Below are 26,559 nucleotides of genomic sequence, written 5' to 3'. Positions count from 1 at the left end.
GTGACTAGGAAACTGAAATGGGAAGGAGTTAAAGTCTGTTTTCCAGGGAGGCGGATTGCCCATTTACACATGCCTGGTGGCATCTGACACTCACATTAATGACTGTATAATCCTTCGGAAGGACGCCCCTGTTATTTACAATGTGCTAATGTGTTTGCTTTAAGACAACAGGCCTATCTGTCACCTGACATAGATATATCAAACTTATATCAGACTTATCTTTAATCTTTATTGTACACGAATCACAACAAAGACAAGAACGGGCACGGTGGCATAGTGGTTAGAACGTTTGTCTCGCAAGAAGGAGGTTCCGGGTTTGAATCCGGGTCCGACTAGATCCTCTCTGCATGGAGTTTGCGTGTTCGCGTGGGTTTACTCCGGGTACTCCGGTTTCCTCCCAGACTCAAAGACACACATGTTAGGTGTGCTCCTGCAGTTGCCTTTGACCAAGGCAATGGCCTCAGAACTGGAGTTGGTCCCTGGGCGCTGCACCGTGGCTGCCCACTGCTCCTAACTAACTAGGATGGGTCAAATGCAGAGGACAAATTACCCCACGGGGTTCAATAAAATATATCTTATTATCTTATCTTAAGAACCAGGCTGTAATCTTCAAGAACCATTTGTCAAGATATAAGTGCCACACAAATGTTCAATGAAATGGGAAGTGGGTTACTTATAGCCGCGTTTCCACCGCAGGAACTTTACCCCGGAACTAGGAACCTTTTGAGGAACTAGGGTCTAAATTTAGTTCCGGGGGCTTTATTTTACCCCCAAAAAAGTTCCTGCTTGGGGGGTAGTACTTTCCAAAAGTACCGGAACCTTTGGGGTGGGGCACAAGTGCAGAAAACTTCTGATTAGTCGACTACTTGCAGTGTTCTATTTCAACCGCCATGTTTAAAAATCAGCCGCAAACCGATTTATTTTCATAATAACTTCAAATCAAACTTGTATGTTATGCGGCGCAGTAGGCTAGTTTTTGTCATAGCCTGCCAATGTCTTGGAATTATAACGTGTGCTCTTCTGTTCTTTTCTTGCTTTAGTATTCATTTTATAAAATGCTAAGCATTCGTGCTGGGACAGCATATTACGTACCAAAACATTCAAATGGATTAATTCGGTTTCTGAATATTTTCTTCCGGATTTTCTTTGTTAGGCCGTTGTAATTGACTCAAAACGTTTGATACAGTTATGGAAGGTATGCGGTAGTTCTGTGACAGATATATATATATATAATATAACAGGTTAATTCTAGTAATCGTCCCTTTAGCTTTTTCAGACTGCTGTAATTTTACTCTGCTATTCTTCAATTCCACAAAAAGACCAGGAAGACTATGGACTAATTTATGGTGCATGGTTCGCATCTGGAGGGCACACTTCGCTGCTCGGCTAGCAGTAACTTCGAAGGAAAGCAAACGGTGGCTGTACCACTGTAAATGGGCAATTTTCACGCAAGTCCGAGTTTTCGTTCTATTCTTGTCATTTTGCGATTAGCCTATATGGAATTGACGATGAGAAAGTAATCAAACAGCAAATTGTTTACAACGTGTGCATGTTTTCTGCTGTTGTTGCCAGTTAGGCTATATTGGAAATGTGAATGCATTCTGTCGCCTTGGATGTCAAGACATGAAAGTGAATGTTCGCATAAAAACATAATGAATGTGTTTGAGAGGATATATAAAACAGTTACAATCTGACTATTGGCCTGTTATATCCTATTTGATGAATAACAACGGTCCAAGTTCAACTACCAACGACAGTTTTGCTTGACAACGGTAAAATATGCCCAAACGGCTGCAGAAGAATATTTCAATTCCAGGTGATTAAATCGATAAAAATCAATAAATACAAAAGTAACCATATATAGTCATTGTTGGTAACCCGTTGTATATAAGTGGAATTTTTTTGTATTGTATTTGTTCCATAGATTGCGTTGTTGCCGTTCTCGTTGTGTTAGTGTTAATCAGTTTAACCTTCAGGGTCAAGTTGAACTATGCGGTTGTTCCCTGCACTTGGACCGGTACTTCTCTCTAGGGGTTTCGTCATACTTGTTCCTGGTTATTGGGATGGCAGGTATGCCATCCCGCCAAGTTACGCCTTGGCGGGGGCATGCCCCATACCTATACAGCACCGTTTGCCACTTTTCAGGGTTCCCCACAGAAATAACCACAACAGCCACAGACACTCAGCCCTTAAAAACATTAAATTCTGTACATTCTGACCCCACTTCAACAGACAGAATTCATAAACAACTTCACATGTCCACACAATAAAGCTCCAAACTAAGGGGATTTTGCGTTTTCTCCTTCTTCTTCTTCTTCTTCTTCTCTTTCTTCTTCTTCTTCTCATTCTTATTTTTCCTGCCGCCTATCCCACTAACAACATGTCTCCCCATTGGACATTTCACTGACACCAGCCAAATCTGCACCTACACGACCCAATCAAAAACGCGCTTACACACGCAAATACCCATACATTTTTACTCTGAAACATTTCCCGTTCAAACAGCTAGTCCGCCTGTGGCCTAATGGGTAAGGTTACAGTCTTGGGAACATGGGATCGTAGGTTCAAGCCCAGCTTGGAACACGTTTCTTTAACCTGCTTCAACCCTCACTAATAATTCTCTACTAGCCTACTTATCAATTATTGCTTTTGCACCATATTTACCCGCCGTTCACCGTTCAGTTATTAACCGGCTACAATATTGCTAAGCCGCATGGATTCAACGGGAGCTCTTCTGTGCTTACTGGCCTGTGTTCTTTAAAACCACCGGCAGGTTTGCTAATGATATTTCACGCATTGCACAGCTATGGCATGGTGCTACACTAACGAAATCACAGACTGGTAAACCTCCGGTTTGAGGCTTGAACCCCGACTCGCCCTCAGGCAGATAATTTCCTCTTTTACACTAACGTTTTCTTACGCCTATATTTGCTTTACCAAAACTCACTCACGACCACCCATATGCATTTCATCACGGCAAATGTATTCCTTTTATTAAAAAGTTACACCAGTTCACCACTGTGCCATTTCTACTAACTATATTTCTTCACTTGGCTACCGTACAAAACTTTCATATCAGCAAACGCCACGTTTCTATTTCTACATTCATGTTACCTCGCTCTGTTCTCTATGTAGCCTTATACGCTACAAACAATTACTACTTATGTACATTCTGCAACTCCGCAGTTTGAACAGGTAATCCATCCGTGGCCTAGTGGGTAAGGTTACAGGCTTGGGAACACTGGGTTGTATGTTCAAGCCCAGCTTGGAACATGTTTCTTTAACTTGCTTCGACCCTCACTAATAATTGTCTACTACTTCTTAATTATTGCTTTTGCACCATATCTACCCGCCGTTCACCGTTCAGTTATTAACCTGCTACAATATTGCTAAGATATATGCATTATGACTTACCGTCTGTACGTTCAGTTATTGACCGGCTACAATATTGCTAAGCCATATGGATTCAACGGAAGCTCTTCTGTGCTTACTGGCCTGTGTTCTTCTTTAAAACCACCGGCAGGTTTGCTAATGATATTTCACGCATTGCATAGCTATGGCATTAGCTAACGAAATCACAGACTGGTAAACCTCCGGTTTGAGGCTGGAACCCCGACTCGCCCTCAGGCAGATCATTTCCTCTTTTACACTAACGTTTTCTTACGCCTATATTTTCTTTACCAAAACTCACTCACGGCCACACATATGCATTTCATGACCCAAATGTATTCCTTTTATTTAAAAGTTACACCAGTTCACCACTGTGCCATTTCTACTAACTACATTTCTTCACTTGGCTACCGTACAAAACCTTAATATCAGCAAACGCCACGTTTCTACATTCATGTTACCTCGCCCTGTTCTCTATCTAGCCACATAGGCTACACACAATTACTACGTATGTACGTTCTGCAACTCCGCATTAAAACATTACATTTAAAATCATGATTCACTCATAAGTATAACTACTAGCACTGAACATGAGAAAAACACATTCGTGCAATAGATTACATTACATTACAGGCAAATAATGTGTGCAATGTTATTTAACCCTCCACTTCAACAACTAATGTTCAATACCGACTGTTATATATACCATTTGATAAGGAATATAAGCTCGCTCATGGTCACTCCATTTACTTCGCACTATACTCCGTGATCATATCAACCTTCACCTACATGCCCATTCTGCTAAAAACATATTGTTTCAACTACGGAATTTCGTAATTTCATTTTAATTTCTCTCACACTGTTGTTATTCTCTCATATGCAAAGCCTGCTGGGACATTTTTGCGTCTGCTCCTATTCTCCACTATCATGTTTTCCAGTTCTAGTTTAGCAAAACAGCGAAGAGGATTCCTACCTGCAGATAAGCCTATCAAAATGCCTTATAAACCTTACAAACACTAAAAGTGCATCTCCACGAAATAACAGACAATGGAGCAGGACAGAAGGATAAACCTTACAAACACTAAAAGTGCATCTCCACGAAATAACAGACAACGGAGCAGGACAGAAGGCTACACAAGTTGCGACCTAGGGAGTTATAATTCTACGGGCGTGTTGATTATTTCGTCAGTCAAGGCTCGTTGGATGGACGTCAAATCCGTGAGTACATACCATATTCCATCTGCGTTTATGATGCGTTTACGCTTATGCCACTGCATCCTTTCTCACAGCCACTGTTTTACATAGCAAACCGAAACTGCTGAACGGTACACGCTCATCAGACTGTACAGATTCACACAACGATAGCCATAATCCACAACCGTTTCTTGCAGGGTCGCATTTCTCACTCTCATAATAAAACGCTTTGCAAAAAGAACTGATATCTCATAAAAAACACGTTTTCAACGTACAAAAATGCCAAGTTACTAAAAAGTATTGATATCAAAATGACGCCAAGTTACGATACTACAAACAATATAGGCTATCTTGCCTCACCGAAATGACATAAGATGTATCTCAAAGCAATGCTACCCAATATTTCCTCAGTTCTTTCAAGTCACTTGGCCCTGTGTTTTCTAATCTTACCATTTCACAATGTCATGCAAACTTTCTGTCAGATCAAAGAGACAAATATTTCGAATTGCCTCATGGAACACATTGAACATTGTACATTGAAATTAATGTATAAATTCATTAATGTACAGAACTGCTGCTGAGCAACGACAGGAAGCACATTTCTCCAGAAAACATGTTTATACTTGCTTCTGAACTGAATTTGAGTACATGTGCAAGTTATTGTATATTTGCTACGTACAATAAATACTGCACGCAAAACACATATTGTACATACATACATAGAGAACTTCTTCATCCGCATGGGGACATTTCCCTGGCAGCATCTTACATTCACATTCACGAACACACTTGTACCAAGAAACATACTATCATTCATGCAACAGAAAGCCTGGGCAGCGAAATACACAGGCCTACATACCAATACAAATTGGACATACACACACCTATTCAATCAATCTTGACTGTGAGAGAACCATCCACACATATGTTTGGCCTGTTCATGTAGTGCATGCTTATACACAGGGCCAAGTGACTTGAATGAACTGAGGAAATATTGGGTAGCATTGCTTTGAGATACATCTTATGTCATTTCGGTGAGGCAAGATAGCCTATATTGTTTGTAGTATCGTAACTTGGCGTCATTTTGATATCAATACTTTTTAGTAACTTGGCATTTTTGTACGTTGAAAACGTGTTTTTTATGAGATGGTTATACACTTTGTTGTACGTCGCTCTGGATAAGAGCGTCTGCCAAATGTAATGTAATGTAATGTAATGAATAAACCCCTCCGGGCTGTCCCGGTTATTAGAAAATAATGTAGGCTACTTCGGTGGTAGTATGGGGTTACAGAAGAAATCATAGGACAGATGGACCGACGACAACGTCGCTTTTTCATACGTCAGTGTGCTAATTTGCCTAATCTTTGCGGGACTTTAGACCGCGGTGGAAACGCAGACAACAATGGGCTGAAGGAACCTTTTAGTTCCTTGAAAAGTAGTTCCTGGGACTAAAAGTTCGGGGTACTTTTGGTGGAAACGCGGCTTATGTCTGATGTAGTGCAAGAGACTTGAGGGGTAATTTTGGACTGCGTGGTTGTTATCTGATTACATTATACATTCACGCATTTTTAATAGGCTAACACCACTACCTGCATACCCAACAAAGCTCCTCAGTAAAAATGTCCCAAAAGTTATGGAGCTCCCTGTATATGACTAACGCAGGTTGAGGCCTCACCTGTAGGTCTGTCTTCATAAGCGATGCCCCGGCTTCCACCAGGTAATGGCAGATGGTCCTCTGGCACAGCGAGGCGGCTTTGTGAAGAACTGTCTCTCCACTGCAACAGCAATCAGGAAATCAGCAGTGAGTGAGTAATCACACTGTCTCTCCACTGCAACAGCAAGCAGGAAATCAGCAGTGAGTGAGTAATCACACTGTCCCTCCACTGCAACAGCAAGCAGGAAATCAGCAGTGAGTGAGTAATCACACTGTCTCTCCACTGCAACAGCAAGCAGGAAATCAGCAGTGAGTGAGTAATCACACTGGCTCTCCACTGCAACAGCAAGCAGGAAATCAGCAGTGAGTAATCACACTGTCTCTCCACTGCAACAGCAAGCAGGAAATCAGCAGTGAGTGAGTAATCACACTGTCTCTCCACTGCAACAGCAAGCAGGAAATCAGCAGTGAGTGAGTAATCACACTGTCTCTCCACTGCAACAGCAAGCAGGAAATCAGCAGTGAGTGAGTAATCACACTGTCCCTCCACTGCAACAGCAAGCAGGAAATCAGCAGTGAGTGAGTAATCACACTGTCTCTCCACTGCAACAGCAAGCAGGAAATCAGCAGTGAGTGAGTAATCACACTGTCTCTCCACTGCAACAGCAAGCAGAAAATCAGCAGTGAGTAATCACACTGTCTCTCCACTGCAACAACAAGCAGGAAATCATCAGTGAGTGAGTAATCACACTGGCTCTCCACTCCATTTTTGCGGATAAGAAAACTGCTAGCGCTTGCTAACTTTACTCGCTCATTAGACATTCCCGCCGCCAACTAGCTGCATACGCCAATGTGTATCACGTGATACTACTGAAGTTTCAACGGTCATGCAGCCGTTTAAACAATAGCCAAAAATAGTGTATATTCAAAACTTTTCCAAAACATTCTGTTAATTCCAAACAATTTCCAAGCCTGGAAAACAGTTTTTCTAATTCATAACTTTTCCAGGAATTTCATGACCGTGGGAACCCTGACATCAGCAATGAACGGAAATATTTTAAGCTCCTCTCCCACCCTTCAAAAAATAAAACACAGGTCAAATCTGAGAAATGACAACCTTTACATACAGTATAAAAGATGCATATTGCAGATGCATATATAAAAAGATACTGTAAGAATGACTTGCCTCTCTTCCTCTGTAACATCCAAGATATCGCTGGGTGCTTTGTATAAAAACAGAAAGAAACTGAGATTAATTGAACAGGTTCAGAAATGCATTACAATAATGCTTACTTCAAAGAGTTTAAAGAACTATAGCTAGAAATGTATCTACCAATCACAACATTGTCCTGTTGGTTGTTACCAATGGAGCTCAAGAAGATGACATCACTACTGTCTTATTCCTGTTTTATTATCCCATGTGACCGGTGCAAGCTAAGGCATTAATATTTAGCATGATAATGCGATGAAGGTTTCAAACATTGTCCTTTACTATGAGTGGGCTGGCTGTGGACAGGTACGGCCAGTATTCTAAGCACCTGCAGTTTTTGCATGCATTTGTTTAATATGTTGACTCAGTTTAATGTTTAATACAGTTGGATTATACCTCTGTGTCGCTTGCAAATAGAGCCAGCCCTACCGAATCAGTGGCAGCTGCTTAGGGCTCTGCAAGTGCCTGCAGCCCCTCTAATTATTCTAAAATGTGTATATTATTTATAATGTTGGGCTGAGGGGCCGCCAAATCAAATCCTGCTTAGGGCCTGCACTAGTCAAATGCTAGGGCCAGCACTGCCTGCAAAGCAGCTTTGTCCTCTGCCATTTTGATTGTAATTTATAGGTGTTATTATTTTGCGAGGCGTTTTGTATCTGGGCACATGCTCAGTGAGCGTTCAGCCATTCCTGGCTATGAGGCCTGAATGGGAGGGCGCCCTACCGTTGTCGATGATGTACCTGACGATCTCTTTGCTGCCCGCATCCACGGCGTGATGGAGCAGCGTACGGCCCAGGGCGTCACGTGTTGCCAGGTCTGCCCCCAGCACGTGAAGCTCCCTCAGCTGTGGAAGCAGCAGCACAGTGATGTCACTTCCACTCTGCTCATTCTGACCCACAGGCCTGTACAGCCCTCTGTATTCCTGTCATCTCTGTATTCCTGTCCTCTCTACATTCCTGTCCTCTCCGTATTACTGTCCTCTCTGTATTCCTGTCTTCCCTGTATTACTGTCCTGTTATTCCTGTCCTCCCTGTATTCTGGTCATCTCTGTATAACTGTCCTGTTGTTCCTGTCCTCTCTGTATTACTGTCCTCTCTGTATTCCTGTCCTCTCTACATTCCTGTCCTCTCTGTATTCCTGTCCTCCCTGTATTACTGTCCTGTTATTCATGTCCTCCCTGTATCACTGTCCTCTTTGTTATTCTTGTTTCCTGTTTCTCAAATCATTATCAGTTAGGGAAATTTAAAGAGTTTGTTAAAGGCCCATGGCTCTGTGCCACATTATTTAATTAATAATTTCATGGTGTGAAGCAGGGATGTCCAGTCTTATCCAAAAAGGGTCAGTGTGGTGCAAGATTTTGTTTTAGGCCAACACCACAACACCTGATTGTGCTTATGATGGTCATGATTGAAGACCATGATTGGTTCATTCATTAAATTGGGCGTCTTAGTGCTAGGCTAAAACAAAAACCTGCACTCACACACCCCACAACCCCACCCCCACCCCCACGTCGTGTAATGCTTTGTGCACCAAAAGTATTACACGAATAATTACTGTAATTATTATTATTATTATTATTATTATCCAGTTATCTGTGCTTGTAGTACTGCATTTATACTGTATTCCAGACTGTTTGTACTATTATAAATACTTGTATATATTTATTTTAAAAAGTGTCTTTGGGACCCAGAAAGGTGATATGCAAAATAATATTTTTTTATTGATGAAAAGTGTGGTGAATTTTGCTATTTCCTTTCAGCAGCAGTGATAATAGACAAATTGATTTGGCATGATGTAATAGCTTATGATATTTCCACTTCATACTCTGTTCAGTCGACCAGTCAGTCAGTATCTCTGTCGCAGTGATTTGGTGAAAGCAGGGAGAGCAAAGGCCTTGCATTCCTTCAGGCCTCTGGGGTTCGAGCCTCTGGTGCTCCCCCACAGTGTGCAGCCACATTCCCCACATTCCCCCACATTCCCCCACCCCCCCAGAGTTCCCATCTCAGAGCTGCTCCCCCACAGGCTCCCATCCCCCCCCCAACCCCCCCCCCCCCCCACAGGTGATTTACCACATCACTCCAGAAGAGATAAAGGAAGTTTGTTCTGCTCAGACTTGCCTCAGCAATGCCTTCCATTGAGGCTCTCAAATGTGTTTGGACTTTGGAATTTGATGCCATTAGATTTCACTATTTCATTTGAATGTTTATACCTGTTTTGTTTTCATAATGAGTTTTCACAGTTAGCAGTTAGCTGCATAAATCCAGCTGAAGGGCCTTGCTAAAGAGAACAAAGGTAATGCTCCAACTGGGAATCAAACCTGCAACCTCTACAAGGCAGGACAGGGCTTTCCAAACTTGGTCCAGGGGCCCCCATGGTCTATTCTTCTTTCATTCCAACCACAGCTACAATCTCTGATATGTCAACTGTTTTACCAAAGACAGTTTTTGTGCCTAATGTGTGATACTCTTATGATTTACACAGTAAGTCAGAAATAGCTGTTTGAAACATAAATGACCCTTATTCACATCCCGGAACTTTTGATCAGTCTGATCAACTAAAGCTTAATTTACTGTAATGCACTGTATGGCTAAAGATCCATTTAGAAATAGGCTACATTGTTAACTGGATTAATTACAGACTGACAGGTAAAGTCAGTGTAGTTCTCACTGCTGGCACCTGGTCACTGAAATTAAACCATCTGTGGAAAATGAAGACACTTTGTTATACCAATGAAAGATCTTGAGTTGGGTTCAGGAAGGTAGGTTAGATGTTTCAAACCTGAAGGCATTATTGTACTGATGACCTAAACATAAAATAATGGAAAGTAGGCATTTGTATTATGCCTGAGATCCAACTTTTCACTTAATATATCCTTTTCATTAAATTACAGTTTTTCTCGATCACTCTCACACACCATAACTGGGCCTATTAACTATACATCCTAAACCATGACGCCATCTACTAAAAGACAGACCCATTTCCCAAAACTATAAACACTATTCCCCTGTTTTCACACATGATTCATATTTGTTGAATTTATTGTATAAAACTGTACACACAAATCCCTTCATATATCACTGGCTACACCATGTGCTCATTTAGAAAGCACTGGCATTCAATATCATTAACTCAAGTCATCACAGCTCAAACCCAATTAACACACAACTCCCCAGGTGGAAACACTAAGAGTCAAAATTTTTCACACACCAATCAGAACCTCAGGATAGATAGATAAAAGTGCCAAGGGTCAGTTCACTTGTTTTGGAACAATGTATCCACAAAGACCTGAAGGTAGAGGAAGGGGACACAGGAGAGGAGGAGGAAGAGGAAGGGCAAGGGCAAGGAGACAAATAGTGTTACAGCACATACATGTACTGTAGCTGTTTGCTCTATTGTACTGTATGCTGTCTGAAATGCATTGTATTACTGTACCATATCACATACAGTTCATTTGGAGTTACTGTATGCTCATATTTTGTAAAATGGAAGGTTTACTGTAATCCCATCAGTACTTCTATTTTTGCAGAACTGAGAAACGACCACCTAATGGAGGAAGAAGACGGCTATTTTCAGAAGAGCAACAGATGACAATCATCAATATGGTCATAGCCAACAATGTCATTCACTAGCGTGAGATACAAAGGAGAGTTATTGAGGATCAGGGAATATTCAAAGACATTGATGCAGTCAGCATCTCAACAATTGACCGCATTCTTTGACGGAACAGGTTGAGGATGAAACAGGCCTATTGTGCACCTTTCGAAAGGAACTCCAATAGACTCAAAGACCACCGCTTGGAATATGTGCAAGTATGGTGTTTCATAACGTATCAAGTATTTGAGTAAAGTTATGTATTACAGCAGTATATACTGTAGTACAGGTTATATGATGGCCTACTTTTGTGTACTATAGCAATGTGTTTCAGAGTAGTCATTACTGTACTGAGTTTCATCTCTTTTGTAGAAAATCTTTGATATTGATGCCAGAGACACTCATGAACTCATCTTTGTTGATGAAGCAGGATTTAATATTACCAAAAGGAGGAGAAGGGGGAGGAATATAATTGGCCACCGGGCCATTGTGAATGTCCCTGGCCAGCGAGGAGGGAATGAGACCATGTGTGCCACCATCAGCCACCGAGGGGTCCTCCACCACCATGCCACCCTTGGTCCAAACAACACCATGCATCTGCTGTCTTTCCTCGATGGTCTGAGAGATCATGTATACCGACTAGACCAGAGAGAGCCAGCACAACCAGAGCAGCCAATCTACGTTGTCATTTGGGACAATGTCAGTTTCCACCGGGCTGCGCTAGTTTGTGACTGGTTCACGAACAACCCAAGATTCAGCAACATCTTTCTACCTGCATATTCTCCCTTCCTAAACCCCATAGAGGAGTTTTTTCGGCATGGCGGTGGAAGGTCTATGACCTAGACCCCTACATCCGTGTTCACGTCCTCCAGGCCATGGAGGAGGCTTGTTTAGATATTACAGTTAAGGCTTGTCAGGGGTGGATAAAGCATGCAAGGGGTTTTTTCCCCCGCTGCCTGGCTAAGGCTAATATTGCCTGTGAGGTTGATGAGAATCTCTGGCCTGACCCAGGACAGAGACAGGATGCTGAGGCAGAATAAATGTGATTTCTTTCTTCACAGTTTTTCTCAAATGTTTACACACTAAAACTGGAACTATGCACACGATGGTGAAAACTTTAAGCTCGTGTGTCAACAACAAAGACTATTTCTGCAAAACTCTAAGCACAATTCCTTGTTTTCACTTAAATGGCAATTCTAAATCACATTTTTGCACAACTCTACACACAAAATCTCATCATTTAGCACAATTTTCATAATCAAGCCTTGTTTGTTCACATGGAAAACACTGGCCTTCAAATGCCAAACTCTAAGTACCAACTGGTCTCACTCACGCCACACCTGCTCAAACTCAATTGGCTAAACTTTTCAATTATCTGTCAGAGCATAAAAGAGACCTCCGGTGACCTCTATTGTTTTGGAAAACAATGGGGCAACATGCAGCACAGAGAGGTAGAGGTAGAGGAGGAGGTGTACGTGTATGACGGGGGCGAGGTGGACAAAGAAGAGGGAGACGAGCTGATATTTCAAATGAAATACGTGCAACTTTGGTTGATCACGTATTTGTTTTTTGTTTTTTTTACAGCAGGCCTATAAACTACAATTTTTATTTTTGCAGTCTGCTGAACAAACATTCATTTTACAGTAACAAATAAAGATTTGCTTTGTTTCCTCTTTGAATTTGTTCATTGATTTCATATATGGTAACAGATCATTACATTCATTACATCATTCCATTGACCAGTCTAAGCATGTTCTAGTTTTGAGAAGACACAAATGTTATCTATTGTGGCAAAACTCATAATTGCACTGATAAGGAAAATGAAAAAACACTTCTAACAATGTTCAGTGTGACTCATGATAGAACCTGGGTTGTGAGTGCAGCCCAACTGGACCTAATTGGCAGGATAATACAGTAAATGTGCAATGTATCATACACAATAACAACAACACTCAAACGGATAACAGTTCACACACTTTGCTGTACTGTACTGAATTATAATTAGGTTTACCTAGCAAATGCACTATTTATATGATGATATATTTACTGTATTGTATCATGGCAGCAGTCTTTATATTTACTGTAAATCTGCAGCCTATTTTGGGACCCCTCGAAAAGAAAACTAGGAGAAAATATAAGCAATTTTTACACAATTTTATAGCTTGAATATGTAACATGGCCTCATGAGGCCAACACATATATACAGTATTTTGATGGTTGTGTTTTTAAATTTATTGCACCAGTGTGAAATCAATGCTCAATAAGACCTATTCATATGAGGCTTGTGTGAATCATTTTGATGGAAAAAGTCAGTTTTAAGAAGAGAGAACATGGTTTTGAATGCATGAATGCATTTTGCAAGAGATTTGTGTAGTTTTGGCAAAAGGTTAACTGTTGCTGTGCTTTGTGTGTAGAGTTTTGAGAAATTGAGCTATAGTTTCAGAAAACGTGTTTAAACAATTGAGAAAAACTGTAAAAACTTTGCAGATTTATGCATGTGTTATGTCTATATTGTGTTCATCAGGTAAAGAGGTTGTTCTGGGGGAAAATCATAAGCGCCATTATTCATTGCAGTAACAGGTTTTTACGGTAGTGTTGAATTGATCTCACCAGGGTGTAATGGCTTTTTTGTAGTGTATGTGTATTTGATGGCTTTTGTGCGATCTCTGAAGGCAAAGTTTGGTTTAGCTGTAAGATTACATGGTTTTGAGTGGAGAGTTTGGTTTTGACATGGAAATTTGAAGTTTGTGAAGATGAGTGTGCAGTTATGCATTTGTGTTTAGAGTTTTGGGAAATGGAGCATAATTTCAAGAAATGTGTCTTGGCCAATCAAAAAAAAAAAATTAAACTGTGAATTGATTGTCAGCAATAGCTATCACAGTCAAAAGGAGATACCATGTACATTCCAATTTCCAGGCTCTTCTTTTAAACGCACTGACTCAGCGCAGGTGTCTCCTTAAGTGTTTCTGTGAATACGTTTCTTTCTTACCCTCTGGTAGTCCCTGCGTTTCACACTCTCAATCAGCGCCTCTGTGGAGACTGAGGGGGGTAAAACAAAATTAAGAAACGTAAGAATGTGCCAGCTCTGATGAAACACAATAATCTGTCATTTTCATCACCAAACCACAGCTGCTGCTACTGCATATTGGGCCTGTGGCATCAGTGGGGCATTGTTTTTATTTTTTATGTCCAAAAGGGCACTTGGTCATGCAATAAAATATCAACAGAGGAACAATGTTTCCAGTGAAAACACTGCAAAATGGAAATAGCAAAGTGACATATTTCCATATTAATCAAGCACCACATTTGAGAGTGAAATCTGAGTTTACACATTGTAACAAATTACTTCGTATCACACATACACTTCACATGGCACAGCCTTCCAGCCAAACCATCTCACCAGGCCTGCACCACACACACACTTCACACAACACAGCCATCCAGCCAAACCATCTCACCAGGCCTGCACCACACACACACTTCACACAACACAGCCATCCAGCCAAACCATCTCACCAGGCCTGCACCACACACACACTTCACACAACACAGCCATCCAGCCAAACCATCTCACCAGGCCTGCACCACACACACACTTCACACAACACAGCCATCCAGCCAAACCATCTCACCAGGCCTGTACCACACACACACGTCACACAACACAGCCATCCAGCCAAACCATCTCACCAGGCCTGTACCACACACACACGTCACACAACACAGCCATCCAGCCAAAACATCTCACCAGGCCTGTACCACACACACACGTCACACAACACAGCCATCCAGCCAAACCATCTCACCAGGCCTGTACCACACACTTCACACAACACAGCCATCCAGCCAAACCATCTCACCAGGCCTGCCCAACCACACACACAGCCACAGCCCTCTCACACTACCACACAGCACAACCAGCCAAACCATCTCACCAGGCCTGTACCACACACACACTTCACATGATCCTGTTGCTTCTGTTTAATATGAGAATAATCACTAAAGAAGGTTTCTAGGGTCTACCCTGCAAGGCTCTCAAAATCTTGTTCCTCCTTTGCTGATTGGGGAATCCTGGGAGCACTAGCCTGGAATGCAAATGGTGTGTCAGTGTGTGTGTGCGTGTGTATGAGTGTGTGTGTTTGTGTGTGTGATTGTGTGTGTGTGACTGAGTGAGAGTGAGTGAGTGTGTGAGTGAATGAGTGAGTGTGTTTGTGTGAGGGTGAATGTGTGTGTGTGTGTGTAGGGTGGGGGGTGAGGGGTGAAATTTTAATAACAAGCACTTAACCTCACAGGTTCAAATCCAGTTAGAAATTTAAATCAAGTGTCAGGGGACCAGGAAAAAAAGGTAGCAAATTATCTTTCACTAGCCACAAGTATTTGAGGATAAACATTTTTCAGTTGTGATTAATCACACGTACAGCTGATACCCCCAGAATGAAAAGGTTAATTATTGTTTTATTTTTACCTGTGTCTGTATTGCAAAAGGTGCTCCTCTCTGACCTAAAGGACAGAAATAAGAAAAGGTAAATATTTTAGAGACATTTGAGGTAGTTCTATCACACAAGAGAAGCAGAACATTATCATTGCTTTTCCTCATTAACATTTTAGCAGAGAGCTGTAGTGTGGAATCTCTGTGGTGAAGTGGTGAATAAGCAGATCTGTAGATCTTTAATGCTGACACTGTGAGTGAGAAAAGCACGCAGTACGCAGCCTCAGCACGCAGCACACAGCCACAGCACGCAGCACGCAGGCTCAGCACACAGCCTCAGCACGCAGCCACAGCACGCAGCACGCAGGCTCAGCACGCAGCACACAGCCACAGCACGCAGCACACAGCCAAAGCACGCAGTACGCAGCCTCAGCACGCAGCACACAGCCACAGCACGCAGCACACAGCCAAAGCATGCAGCACGCAGGCTCAGCACACAGCCTCAGCACGCAGCACACAGCCACAGCACGCAGCACGCAGGCTCAGCACACAGCCTCAGCACGCAGCACACAGCCACAGCACGCAGCACGCAGGCTCAGCACACAGCCTCAGCACGCAGCACACAGCCTCAGCACGCAGCACGCAGCCTCAGCATGCAGCACACAGCCACAGCATGCAGCACTCAGCATGCAACACGCAGCATGCAGCACTCAGCCGCAGCACACAGCCTCAGCACGCAGCACGCAGCCTCAGCATGCAGCACACAGCATGCAACACGCAGCATGCAGCACTCAGCATGCAACACGCAGCACACAGCCTTAGCACGCAGCACTCAGCCGCAGCACGCAGCCTCAGCATGCAGCACTCAGCACACAGCCACAGCAGGCAGCACGCAGCCACAGCATGCAGCACTCAGCCGCAGCATGCAGCACGCAGCCTCAGCATGCAGCACACAACCTCAGCACGCAGCCTCAGCATGCAGCCTCAGCATGCAGCACAGCCACAGCATGCAGTACTCAGCCGCAGCATGCAGCCTCAGAATGCAGCATCAGCATGCAGCACACAGCCACAGCATGCAGTACTCAGCCGCAGCATGCAGCCTCAGAATGCAGCCTCAGCATGCAACACACAGCCTCAGCATGCAACTTCAGCATGCAACACACAGCCTCAGTATGCAACTTCAGCATGCAGCACGCAGCCTCAGTATGCAGCCTCAGCATGTAGCACGCAGCCTCACCATGCAGCACACAGCCACAGCTGCATGCTGACCGCCTGTCCCCCAGGGGGGTGGTGTATTTCAGTTTGAGCACACGTAACCTGCCTGTCCCTACGAGCCATGGTTTTATCACTGAGGGGCCAGATAGTTTAAAATTCAGTGGAAATCTGAAAAGAGGTGAAAGTCCCGGATTTTACTGTCAGGGCTAGTTTTGGGCCGAAAGGAAAACAATTTGGAACACACTACTTGAATTACTGGAAAACTACTAGAGGGCCACAGCTGTTTGTGAATTACCCCTCGAAGGTGACTAGAGTCCAGAGGCCCACAGCTGTTTGTGATTTACCCCTCAGAGGTGACTGGAGTCCAGAGACCCACAGCTGTTTGTGATTTACCCCTCGGAGGTGACTGGAGTCCAGAGGCCCATAGCTGTTTGTGATTTACCCCTAGGAGGTAACTAGAGTTCAGAGGCCCACAGCTGTTTGTGATTTACCCCTCAGAGGTAACTAAAGTTCAGAGGCCCACAGCTGTTTGTGATTTACCCCTCGAAGGTGACTAGAGTCCAGAGGCCCACAGTTGTTTGTGATTTACCCCTCGGAGGTGACTGGAGTCCAGAGGCCCACAGCTGTTTGTGATTTACCCCTCGGAGGTGACTGGAGTCCAGAGGCCCATAGCTGTTTGTGATTTACCTCTCGGAGGTGACTGGAGTCCAGAGGCCCACAACTGTTTGTGATTTACCCCTCAGAGGTGACTGGAGTCCAGGGGCCCATAGCTGTTTGTGATTTACCCCTCAGAGATCACTAGAGTCCAGAGGCCCACAGCTGTTTGTGATTTACCCCTTGGAGGTGACTAGAGTTCAGTGGCCCACAGCTGTTGATGATTTACCCCTCGGAGGTGACTAGAGTTCAGAGGCCCACAGCTGTTTGTGATTTACCCCTCGGAGGTGACTAGAGTTCAGTGGCCCACAGCTGTTTGTGATTTACCTCTCAGAGGTGACTAGAGTTCAGTGGCCCACAGCTGTTGATGATTTACCCCTCGGAGGTGACTAGAGTTCAGAGGCCCACAGCTGTTTGTGATTTACCCCTCGGAGGTGACTAGAGTCCAGAGGCCCACAGCTGTTTGTGATTTACCCCTCGGAGGTGACTAGAGTCCAGAGGCCCACAGCTGTTCGCGATTTACCCCTCGGAGGTGACTAGAGTCCAGAGGCCCGTAGCTGATTGTGATTTACCCCTCAGAGGTGACTAGAGTCCAGAGGCCCATGGCTGTTCGTAATTTATCCCTCAGAGATCACTAGAGACCAGAGGCCCACATCTGTTTGTGATTTACCCATCAGAGGTGATTAAGAGAAAGGCAATTATGCATTTGTGAACTCTGTGTCTTTCCAGCATGATTTAGCAAGCAATTAAGAAACCTGCTGGTCACAAGGAGCACATTTTTATGTGTGAAATAAAGACCTTCTCCTTCAAAACACACTCCTGATGTTTGGCCCAGAGACTGCTTCTCTAGATATAAATCCAAACATAAAAAAAGAATTCCCAGTGACAGCAATTTAAACTGAAAGGACTGTGACTGTTCCTAACACATAAATGACAACAATCATTTAGCATTTAGCACACTGAACGGTCTGGTGAAAGAACATATATAAAATAAAAGGTGTTCTCTTTCACCACTGAGATTTGTAAGATTAATGGTACCATACCATTAACATCAATAGTTACAAATCCTTCATTTCAATTTCAACCTGAATTTTAGCTTGACTGCAGACATGTCACCTTGCTAAGCTGCATGGAAGCCTTTAAAGCAGTGGTAACCAAGCTTGTCAAGCCCAAGATCACTTTTTATTCCAAAATGTAAGCCGAGATCTACCACTCCACTATCTTCCAATTAAAACCCACTTACCACGAGTAAGACTGCTCACTGTCATATTTATTTTTCAAATTTCTGTTACGACAGACTCTATGTACATGCATACATACACACAAAGAAAGGCACAGTTATCCACAGTTATCTGTTCAATGCACAATATTCATATTTACGGTAGGCCTATCTGTTCAATGCAAAATATTCATATTTACAGTATCTGTTCAATGCACAATATTAATATTTAGTTTTTCAGTTCAACTAATAATATTCATATTTACAGTATCTGTTCAATGCACAATATTTAGTTTCTCAATTCAATTAATTATATTCACATTTACAGATACCTTGTCATGTTAGTCCTGTAGTTTTATTTTTACTTTTGGAAGCCAAAATATCGACCCTGAATGCACCTTAACTAACATAACAACATCGATATGGCTGAGGGTTCAGTGAAAAAGAAATCAAAAACGTATGATTTCCACCCGGAATGGGAGCATGAATTTCTTTTCACATCAGCGAATGAGAAGACTGTATGCCTCATATGCCAACAGGTGGTAGCCTTGCCAAAACGTGACAACCTGGACGTTTCTGTAGCTGCCTTGCTTATTGCTGTAGGCACGATGAAAAGCGACTGTTGTGCTTTTAGCCCTCTTCTCAGTTCATCGATTCTTTTTGATCTTAATGCACTGTTGAGTGGATACGAGTCTTTGAATTTAGCATGGGTGGTAGCATGATGATGCTCCAGGTTGCCACGTTTTGGCAAGGTCTTCTCATTCGCTGATGTTTCAAAACATCATTTGAATAATCATGATTTCTGCAACAAAGTAAACTCTGATTAATTATAGTTCTTAAACTACATTTTCACTGACATTTCTGTTAAAACAGAGCTCCTTTAGGGAAAAGTGTTCAGGCACTGCGTTGATGAGGAGATAATCAGCCCTTTAATGACCGAGCAACAGCTCTTGCTTGCACACTGAGCTTCCTCAGACAGGCGCTCAAAAGCACAGCTTCCCAGAGCAAGTTCTGCTCATGCACTGGTGTGCAATCCAAACTGGCTCCTAGTCCCCGCATTTGCCACCATTTTGTCTCTTACAGTCTGTGTTCAGGCTTCACCGACCTGCAGGCTTTACTGAAATTAGGAGCCTCCTACAGTGGCGAGGACCGCGGGGACACCGGCCATCTTCCCACACAGACTGAAGACCCAGCTTCTCCACTGCAAGCATCTCTCACACCTTCCCCAGCCCTAACACCCCACTGGCTCTTGTATATTTTGCTTTGCTTACAGAGCATGTTGTTCTTCACTGCTGTTCTTTAAATTCCAGCATACACAGGGGGTCCCAGGAAGGAGTTTGTGAACCACTGTTCTAGCTGAATATATAGCAGTAAGTCGTAAATTCACTTTTGGTGAAATTTTCTTTTGGGAACACAATCCAAGATGATTGCTTTTGACATAGCAAACGTATCATTTCATAATCTGTTTATTGTTGGAATTAAACTGGTATCTGTATCATGATCGTAAGACACATAAACATGGTTTCTATGGTAATTAAGCATATAACTATGGTTTCCATATTCGTATCATAGTAACTACAGACAAGCCATGATGGTTCTGGTTTAAACATAGCCTCTACAGTATTAAGTAAGGTAACCACAGTTAATCTGTAATTACCACAGAAAAACCACATCTGTTCATGGAGGCAAACCACAAACAGGCCAGGACAGTTCAGTGACGCAGAACAAAAGATGTTCTCTCACACAGTGGCTGTGACATATATGCAATTTCAAACAAGCTGTGTGTGTATGTGTGTGTGTGTGCGTGTGTGTGCATGTGTGTGTGCGTGTGTGTGTATGCGTGCAAGTGTGCGTGTGTGTATGTGTGTGTAAGTGTCTGTGTGTGCATGCGTGTGTGTGTATGTGTGTGTGTGTTTGCATGCGTGTGTGTGTATGTGTGTGTGTGTGTGTCAAACAGATGCCACCAACGCAGTGTCTCTACAGAGATTTATGGTCATTGTTACAACACATTCATGGAGTTATACCAACATCTGACCCAGTCAACAGCTGAAGTCGTGTAACCTAGAGCACCCGGAGAGACAAATTATAGTCCCTTCTTTAATAAAAAGCTGAATCCAAACACACACTCACGATATGAGGGAAGCATAATTCCTTCAGGAATACCATATGCCAATTCTGTCTGTGGTCAAAGTCTTATTTACAGACTAATGGAAAGATGAGGAATTATAGGAATATTTCAGGAAGAAATGAAAGCCTGCTTTCAGGGCCATGACAAGAAGGAGAGAGCAGGGAGGGGCAGGAGGGGGAGAGAGTGAGGAGGGGCAGGAGGGAGAGAGAGTTAGGAGGAGCAGGAGGGGGAGAGAGTGAGGAAGGGCAGGAGGAGGAGAGAGTGAGGAGGGGCAGAAGGAGGAGAGAGTAAGGAGGGGAAGGAGGAAGAGAGAGTGAGGAGGGGCAGGAGGAGGAGAGAGTAAGGAGGGGAAGGAGGAGGAGAGAGTGAGGAGGGGCAGGAGGAGGAGAGAGCAGGGGGAGAGAGACTTGAAAGAATTGAGGAAATATTGGTTTGAAATACAGCTTATTTAATTTTGGTGAGGCAAGATAGCCTATGTTGTTTGTAGTACAGTAACTTGGCATCATTTTGATGTCAATACTTTTAATGGCAGGCCAAGATTTTGCCAGTTTGAATGAATGAGTTATAGACGGTGTATGTCTTGTATGTGTGAGTAACTTGGCATTTGTGTACGTTAAAATCGTGTTTTTTATGAGATAACATTTTACTATACCTGTGCCTTTTTTTATATAATTAACATTTAAGAGCTAGCTGGCACAATGTTTTCCTGATAAGAAGCTCTTCCATTGACGTGGCTCCAATACCAAAGCAGCCCTAATGAGGTCATATTTCACAGAATATTCAGATTTGAGGGGAGTGGCCAGTACTCACACGCCAATTTAAGACCAAACAGTTCCTCATCGTTCATGTTAGAAACAGCCATAAAACTGCCAATCAGTAAAAAAGGCATACTTCCACACAAAAAAACCCTAGAGTTTCATTTTTAGCATCTTCAAATTATTACATTCATTGAAGAGTGCCAGGTGTGAAGTGCTATTAAAACATACATAACAAAGTTTGGTTTTTCTAGATAATTCCACTGGGGAGGGGGAGGGGGAGGGGGTAGAGGAGGGGAGGGGAGGCGGTAGATGAGGTGGGTCTCATCGCAATGTTGGATTCATGGAATGTGTGACTGATTATGGAGATTAGATTAGTCTTTCAATTACTACATTATAAAAAAGCACTCTACAAAATAAAAATAGACAGAAGTAAGTTTGGTTGGAATCAATGATCACTATATACACACAAAAAGCCTTCAGAAACATTTCAACCTCCATTAAGTCATATTTATATATTATATAAGTATTCTTATTTTATATTTAAATGATATTTTTTTCATGTATAAACAACTGAAATTTTTTTATTATTTATTAATTATTATTTAGATATCTTTAAAAATATATCACCAATAAAAACCTGGAAATGACTTAATTGATACACTATACAGTATGAACAAAAGTATTTGGACAACACTTGGTATGGGGCAGTTTTTCATGGTTTGAGCCAGGCCCCTTAGTTCCATTGAAGGAAAATCTTAATGCTAAAGCATACAATGACATCCTAGATGATTCTGTGCTTCCCCAACAGTTTGGGGAAGGCCCTTTTCTGTTTCAACTTGACAATGCCCCCGGGCACACAGCAAGATCCATATAGAAATGGTTTTGTCAAGAATGATGTGGAAGAACGTATCTGGCTTGCACAGAGTTCTGACCTAAACTCAATCCAACACCTTCGGAATGAATTGGAAAGCCAACTGTGCCCGACCTCACTAATGCTCTTCTGGCTGAATGGAAGCAAATCCCAGCAGCAATGTTCCAACATCTAGTATAAAGCCTACTCAGAATAGTGGAGGTTGTAGCAGCAAAGAGTGAACCAACTCTATATTAACGCCCATAATTTTGGATGAATTGTTGGATGTCAGGTGAACACATATGTTTGGCCATGTAGCATATTCCTTTGCTCTCGTTGTATTAACAACATAAATTTGGCAACGTTCTTTCCATTTTCTTCAGATCACAATAATTAAGAAGATGTACACACACAGGCACACAAACACACACACTTGCACACACACAAAATGTAGCACTCTAACACACACACACACAACCACACACACACACGGGCACACACAGAATACAAATATAAATGGAAATGGGCTCAAAATATAGCTCTTACAGTTTTTCTCAAATGTTTAAACACTAAAACTGGAACTATGCACACGATGGTGAAAACTTGAACAACAACAACAAAGACTATTTCCGCAAAACTCTAAGCACAATTCCTTTGTTTTCACTCAAATACCAATTCTAAATCACATTTTTGCACAACTCTACACACAAAATCTCATCATTTAGCACAATTTTCATAATCAAGCCTTGTTTGTTCACATGGAAAACACTGGCCTTCAAATGCTAAATTTTAAGTACCAATTGGTCTCACTCATGCCACACCTTCTCAAACTCAAATGGCTAAACTTTTCAATTATCTGTCGGAGTATAAAAGAGACCTCAGATGACCTCTATTGTGTTGGAAAACAATGGAACAACACGCAGCACACAGAGGTAGAGGAGGAGGTGTACGTGTATGAGGTGGACGAGGTGGATGAAGAAGAGGGAGACGAGCTAATATTTCAAATGAAATATGTGCAACTTTGGTTGATCACATATTTGTTTTTTGTTTTTTTTTCAGCAGGGCTACAAACTACGAATTTTATTTTTGCAGTCTGCTGAGCAAAGATTTATTGTAAAGTAACAAATAAAGATTTGCTTTTTTACCTTTTTGAATTTGTTCATTGATTTCATATATGATAACAGATCATTACATCCATTGTCCAGACTGACACAGTCTAAGCGTGTTCTAGTTTTGAGAAGACACAAATGTTATCTATTTTGGCAAAACTCTTAATTGCACTGATAAGGAAAATGAAAAAAACACTTCTAACAATGTTCAGTATGACTCTTGATGGAACCTGGGTTGTGAGTGCAGCCCAACTGGACCTCATTGGCAGGACAATACAGTAAATGTGCATTGTATCATACACAATAACAACACTCAAAGTGATAACAGTTCACACACTTTGCTGTACTGTACGGAATTAGAATTAGGTTTACCTAGCAAATGCACTATTTATCATATGATGATATATTTACTGTATTGTATCATGGCCCCCGTCTTTATATTTACATTGCAGCCTATTTTGGGACCCCTTGAAAAGAAAACTAAAACTTCAAAAAAGGATAAAAAATAAGCAATTTTTACATGATTTTATACACTTGAATATGTAACATGACCTCATGAGGCTAGAACATATATACAGTATTTTTATGCTTGTGTTTTTAAATTTATCGCACCAGTGTGAAATCAATGCTCAATAAGACCTATTCATATGAGGCCTGTGTGAATTATTTTGATGGAAAAAGTCAGTTTTGAGAAGAGAGAACATGATTTTGAATGCATTAATGCATTTTGCAAGAGATTTGTGTAGTTTTGGCAAACGGTTAACTGTTGTTGTGCTTTGTGTGTAGAGTTTTGAGAAACTGAGCTATAGTTTCAGAAAACGTGTTTAAACAATTGAGAAAAACTGTAACGCTTCAGCCACAAAGGTACGAGCCTGTAAATGTGAGTATGGCAGCTACATACACTGACTCCTGTATCTCTGCTTTCAGAAACCCCTTCACTGCTAAGGAAAGTCAAAAACACGTTCTCTGTGTCCAGAGCAGAGAACTCAAGTCCAGTATAAATAATTAACTCTTCATATCAGAGGCTGCAGGCTGCAGGACCAGTATCTTCAGACAAGGCCTCGGATTCAGTCAGCATTCGTCATTATCACTGACTCACACTTGAAAAGAGCTGCCTGATTGTATTCCTCACAAATGTAGTCTGGCAAGTTCCTGAACTTGCCAAACTGAATCAAAGACTTTAGAATTGTGAGACAATTTAAGGACATGTCAAATTAACGGAGGAAAGTATTTTATCTGAAATGGTGAATCCTGGCTGTTAAATGTGAATCAGAGTAAGACTAAGATACTGGAGGGCTGAGAGACTGAGACACTGAGACACAGGAGAGCTGAGAGACGGAGACACAGGAGAGCAGAGGCACTGAGAGACTGAGACACAGGAGAGCAGAGACACTGAGACACAGGAGGGCTGAGACACTGAGAGACTGAGACACAGGAGAGCTGAGCCACTGAGAGACTGAGACACAGGAGGGCTGAGACACTGAGAGACTGAGACACAGGAGAGCTGAGCAGCACACAGTATGGCAGTGTGATGCTGCAGATTGCAGGGCGGTACTTTATTTCTGTTTTCTGTGAAACTGAGCCCCTGGGGGAGGGGGCACTACAAAGCCAGATTATGGGGTTAGCAAGCTAACTGAAGCTTTAACCCTGGGGTTTCCATATCACAAAACTGACCTATATAAACCACAGCCTTTACTCTTTACATAGACCTGCTCTATAAACCACAGCCTTTATTCTTTACATAGACCTGCTCTATAAACCACAGCCTGTACTCTTTACATAGAACTGCTCTATAAACCACAGCCTTTACTCTTTACATAGACCTGCTCTATAAACCACAGCCTTTACTCTTTACATAGACCTGCTCTATAAACCACAGCCTTTACTCTTTACATAGACCTGCTCTATAAACCACAGCCTTTACTCTTTACATAGACCTGCTCTATAAACCACAGCCTTTACTCTTCACATAGACCTGCTCTATAAACCATAACCTTTACTTATTTATAACTCAGGGTCAATTACCAGCTATGCATCTGTCTGCCATTTTCGTTGTAAGGAGATATATTGTGATGTCCATAACAAGCACAGTATTTATCATATTTTAATACAGGGGGAGGACGACAGCTATTTCTGCAGAGAAATATGCTGGTGATGGCTGAAGTGAGCATCCCTCCATCAAAGGAATTTTGAAATCCTTTAAAATCTCCTTTCAAGACACTTAATTTTACACTTTACTATTTTACTGTCTCTCTTCAAACCAGTGCATGATTCCTGAAATTCCTTTGGGTCTTCTTTGGAATGCGCCTGGTACAGTATTGGAATGCCGTGTAACTGAAGGTATTATCATGAGTCAGGGGGCCTCTCTCACCTGTTGAGGGCCGGCTTAGTGTAGCTCACTGCATCACCGCATGCCAGCGCCATGGTAACCGAGCTGTCACTGGAGAGATGCGTCCTCTGTGAGGACCTCTGAAGCTCTTTGATCCTGCAGGAGAAATAGAGAGAGAGAGAGAGAGGGAGAGGGGAGAGAGAGAGAGAGAAAGAGAGAGAGAGCGAGAGAGAGTGAGGGGAGAGAGAGAGAGAGAGAGAGAGAGGGAGAGGGGAGAGAGAGAGAGAGAAAGAGAGAGAGTGAGAGAGAGTGAGGGGAGAGAGAGAGAGAGAGAGAGAGACAGACAGAGACAGAGACAGAGAGAGAGAGAAAAAGACTTGACTTACCCCATGACCTTCACATACAACACGCTCAGCCTAGTTAGCCTACGCCTGATGGGACTGGGTCTACAAAGGGTGTGTCCTCAGCAGTCTGCTTGTCTTCAGCATCACAATCCCCAGTGCTGCTGCTTCAGAAGCCTCATCTCCTGCCTGCAATCAGCCTTAAACAGCTCTGTTGCGCTTGGACCCCTGAGCCTCCCATATCGCACGGAACCGGAGGGGGGAGACTCACAGGAGCCTGCCCCTTATCAGAGCCCCCAAAGACAAACAGATTGCCTTTATTTATTTTACCAAGATATCATTAAATTCATCTCGTTTCAGTAGCACAGGGTCAGACAACCTGGGGCCCTCCGCCACCCAGATACTTCCGCTGTTTGGTGTATCGGAGGGGATTCTTACAGCACCACCAACCTCAAGGCGTTCACCCAAACAAAACACATTTTGATTTG

The 26,559-nt window shown here is 42.6% G+C and overlaps 1 protein-coding gene across 1 annotated transcript in view; it reads right to left on the bottom strand.

Annotated features, from left to right (window-relative positions):
* Positions 1 to 26,559, bottom strand: part of LOC135242604 (diacylglycerol kinase zeta-like) — a 152,977-nt gene that overhangs the window by 5,597 nt on the left and 120,821 nt on the right. Inside the window, exons 32-37 of the mRNA XM_064313754.1 lie at positions 25,773 to 25,886; positions 15,505 to 15,539; positions 14,029 to 14,078; positions 8,172 to 8,292; positions 7,425 to 7,461; positions 6,260 to 6,359 (exon numbers count right to left, since the gene is read on the bottom strand). Of these exons, the coding sequence (XP_064169824.1) occupies positions 6,260 to 6,359; positions 7,425 to 7,461; positions 8,172 to 8,292; positions 14,029 to 14,078; positions 15,505 to 15,539; positions 25,773 to 25,886 (457 nt within the window). The remainder of the gene's footprint in view (positions 1 to 6,259; positions 6,360 to 7,424; positions 7,462 to 8,171; positions 8,293 to 14,028; positions 14,079 to 15,504; positions 15,540 to 25,772; positions 25,887 to 26,559) is intronic.

This window comes from Anguilla rostrata, chromosome 16, assembly GCF_018555375.3.
Source record: "Anguilla rostrata isolate EN2019 chromosome 16, ASM1855537v3, whole genome shotgun sequence".
NCBI classification, from domain to species: Eukaryota; Metazoa; Chordata; class Actinopteri; order Anguilliformes; family Anguillidae; genus Anguilla; species Anguilla rostrata.
Note: the sequence above shows the minus strand (reverse complement) of the source record. Positions and strands in the feature narration are given on the sequence as shown.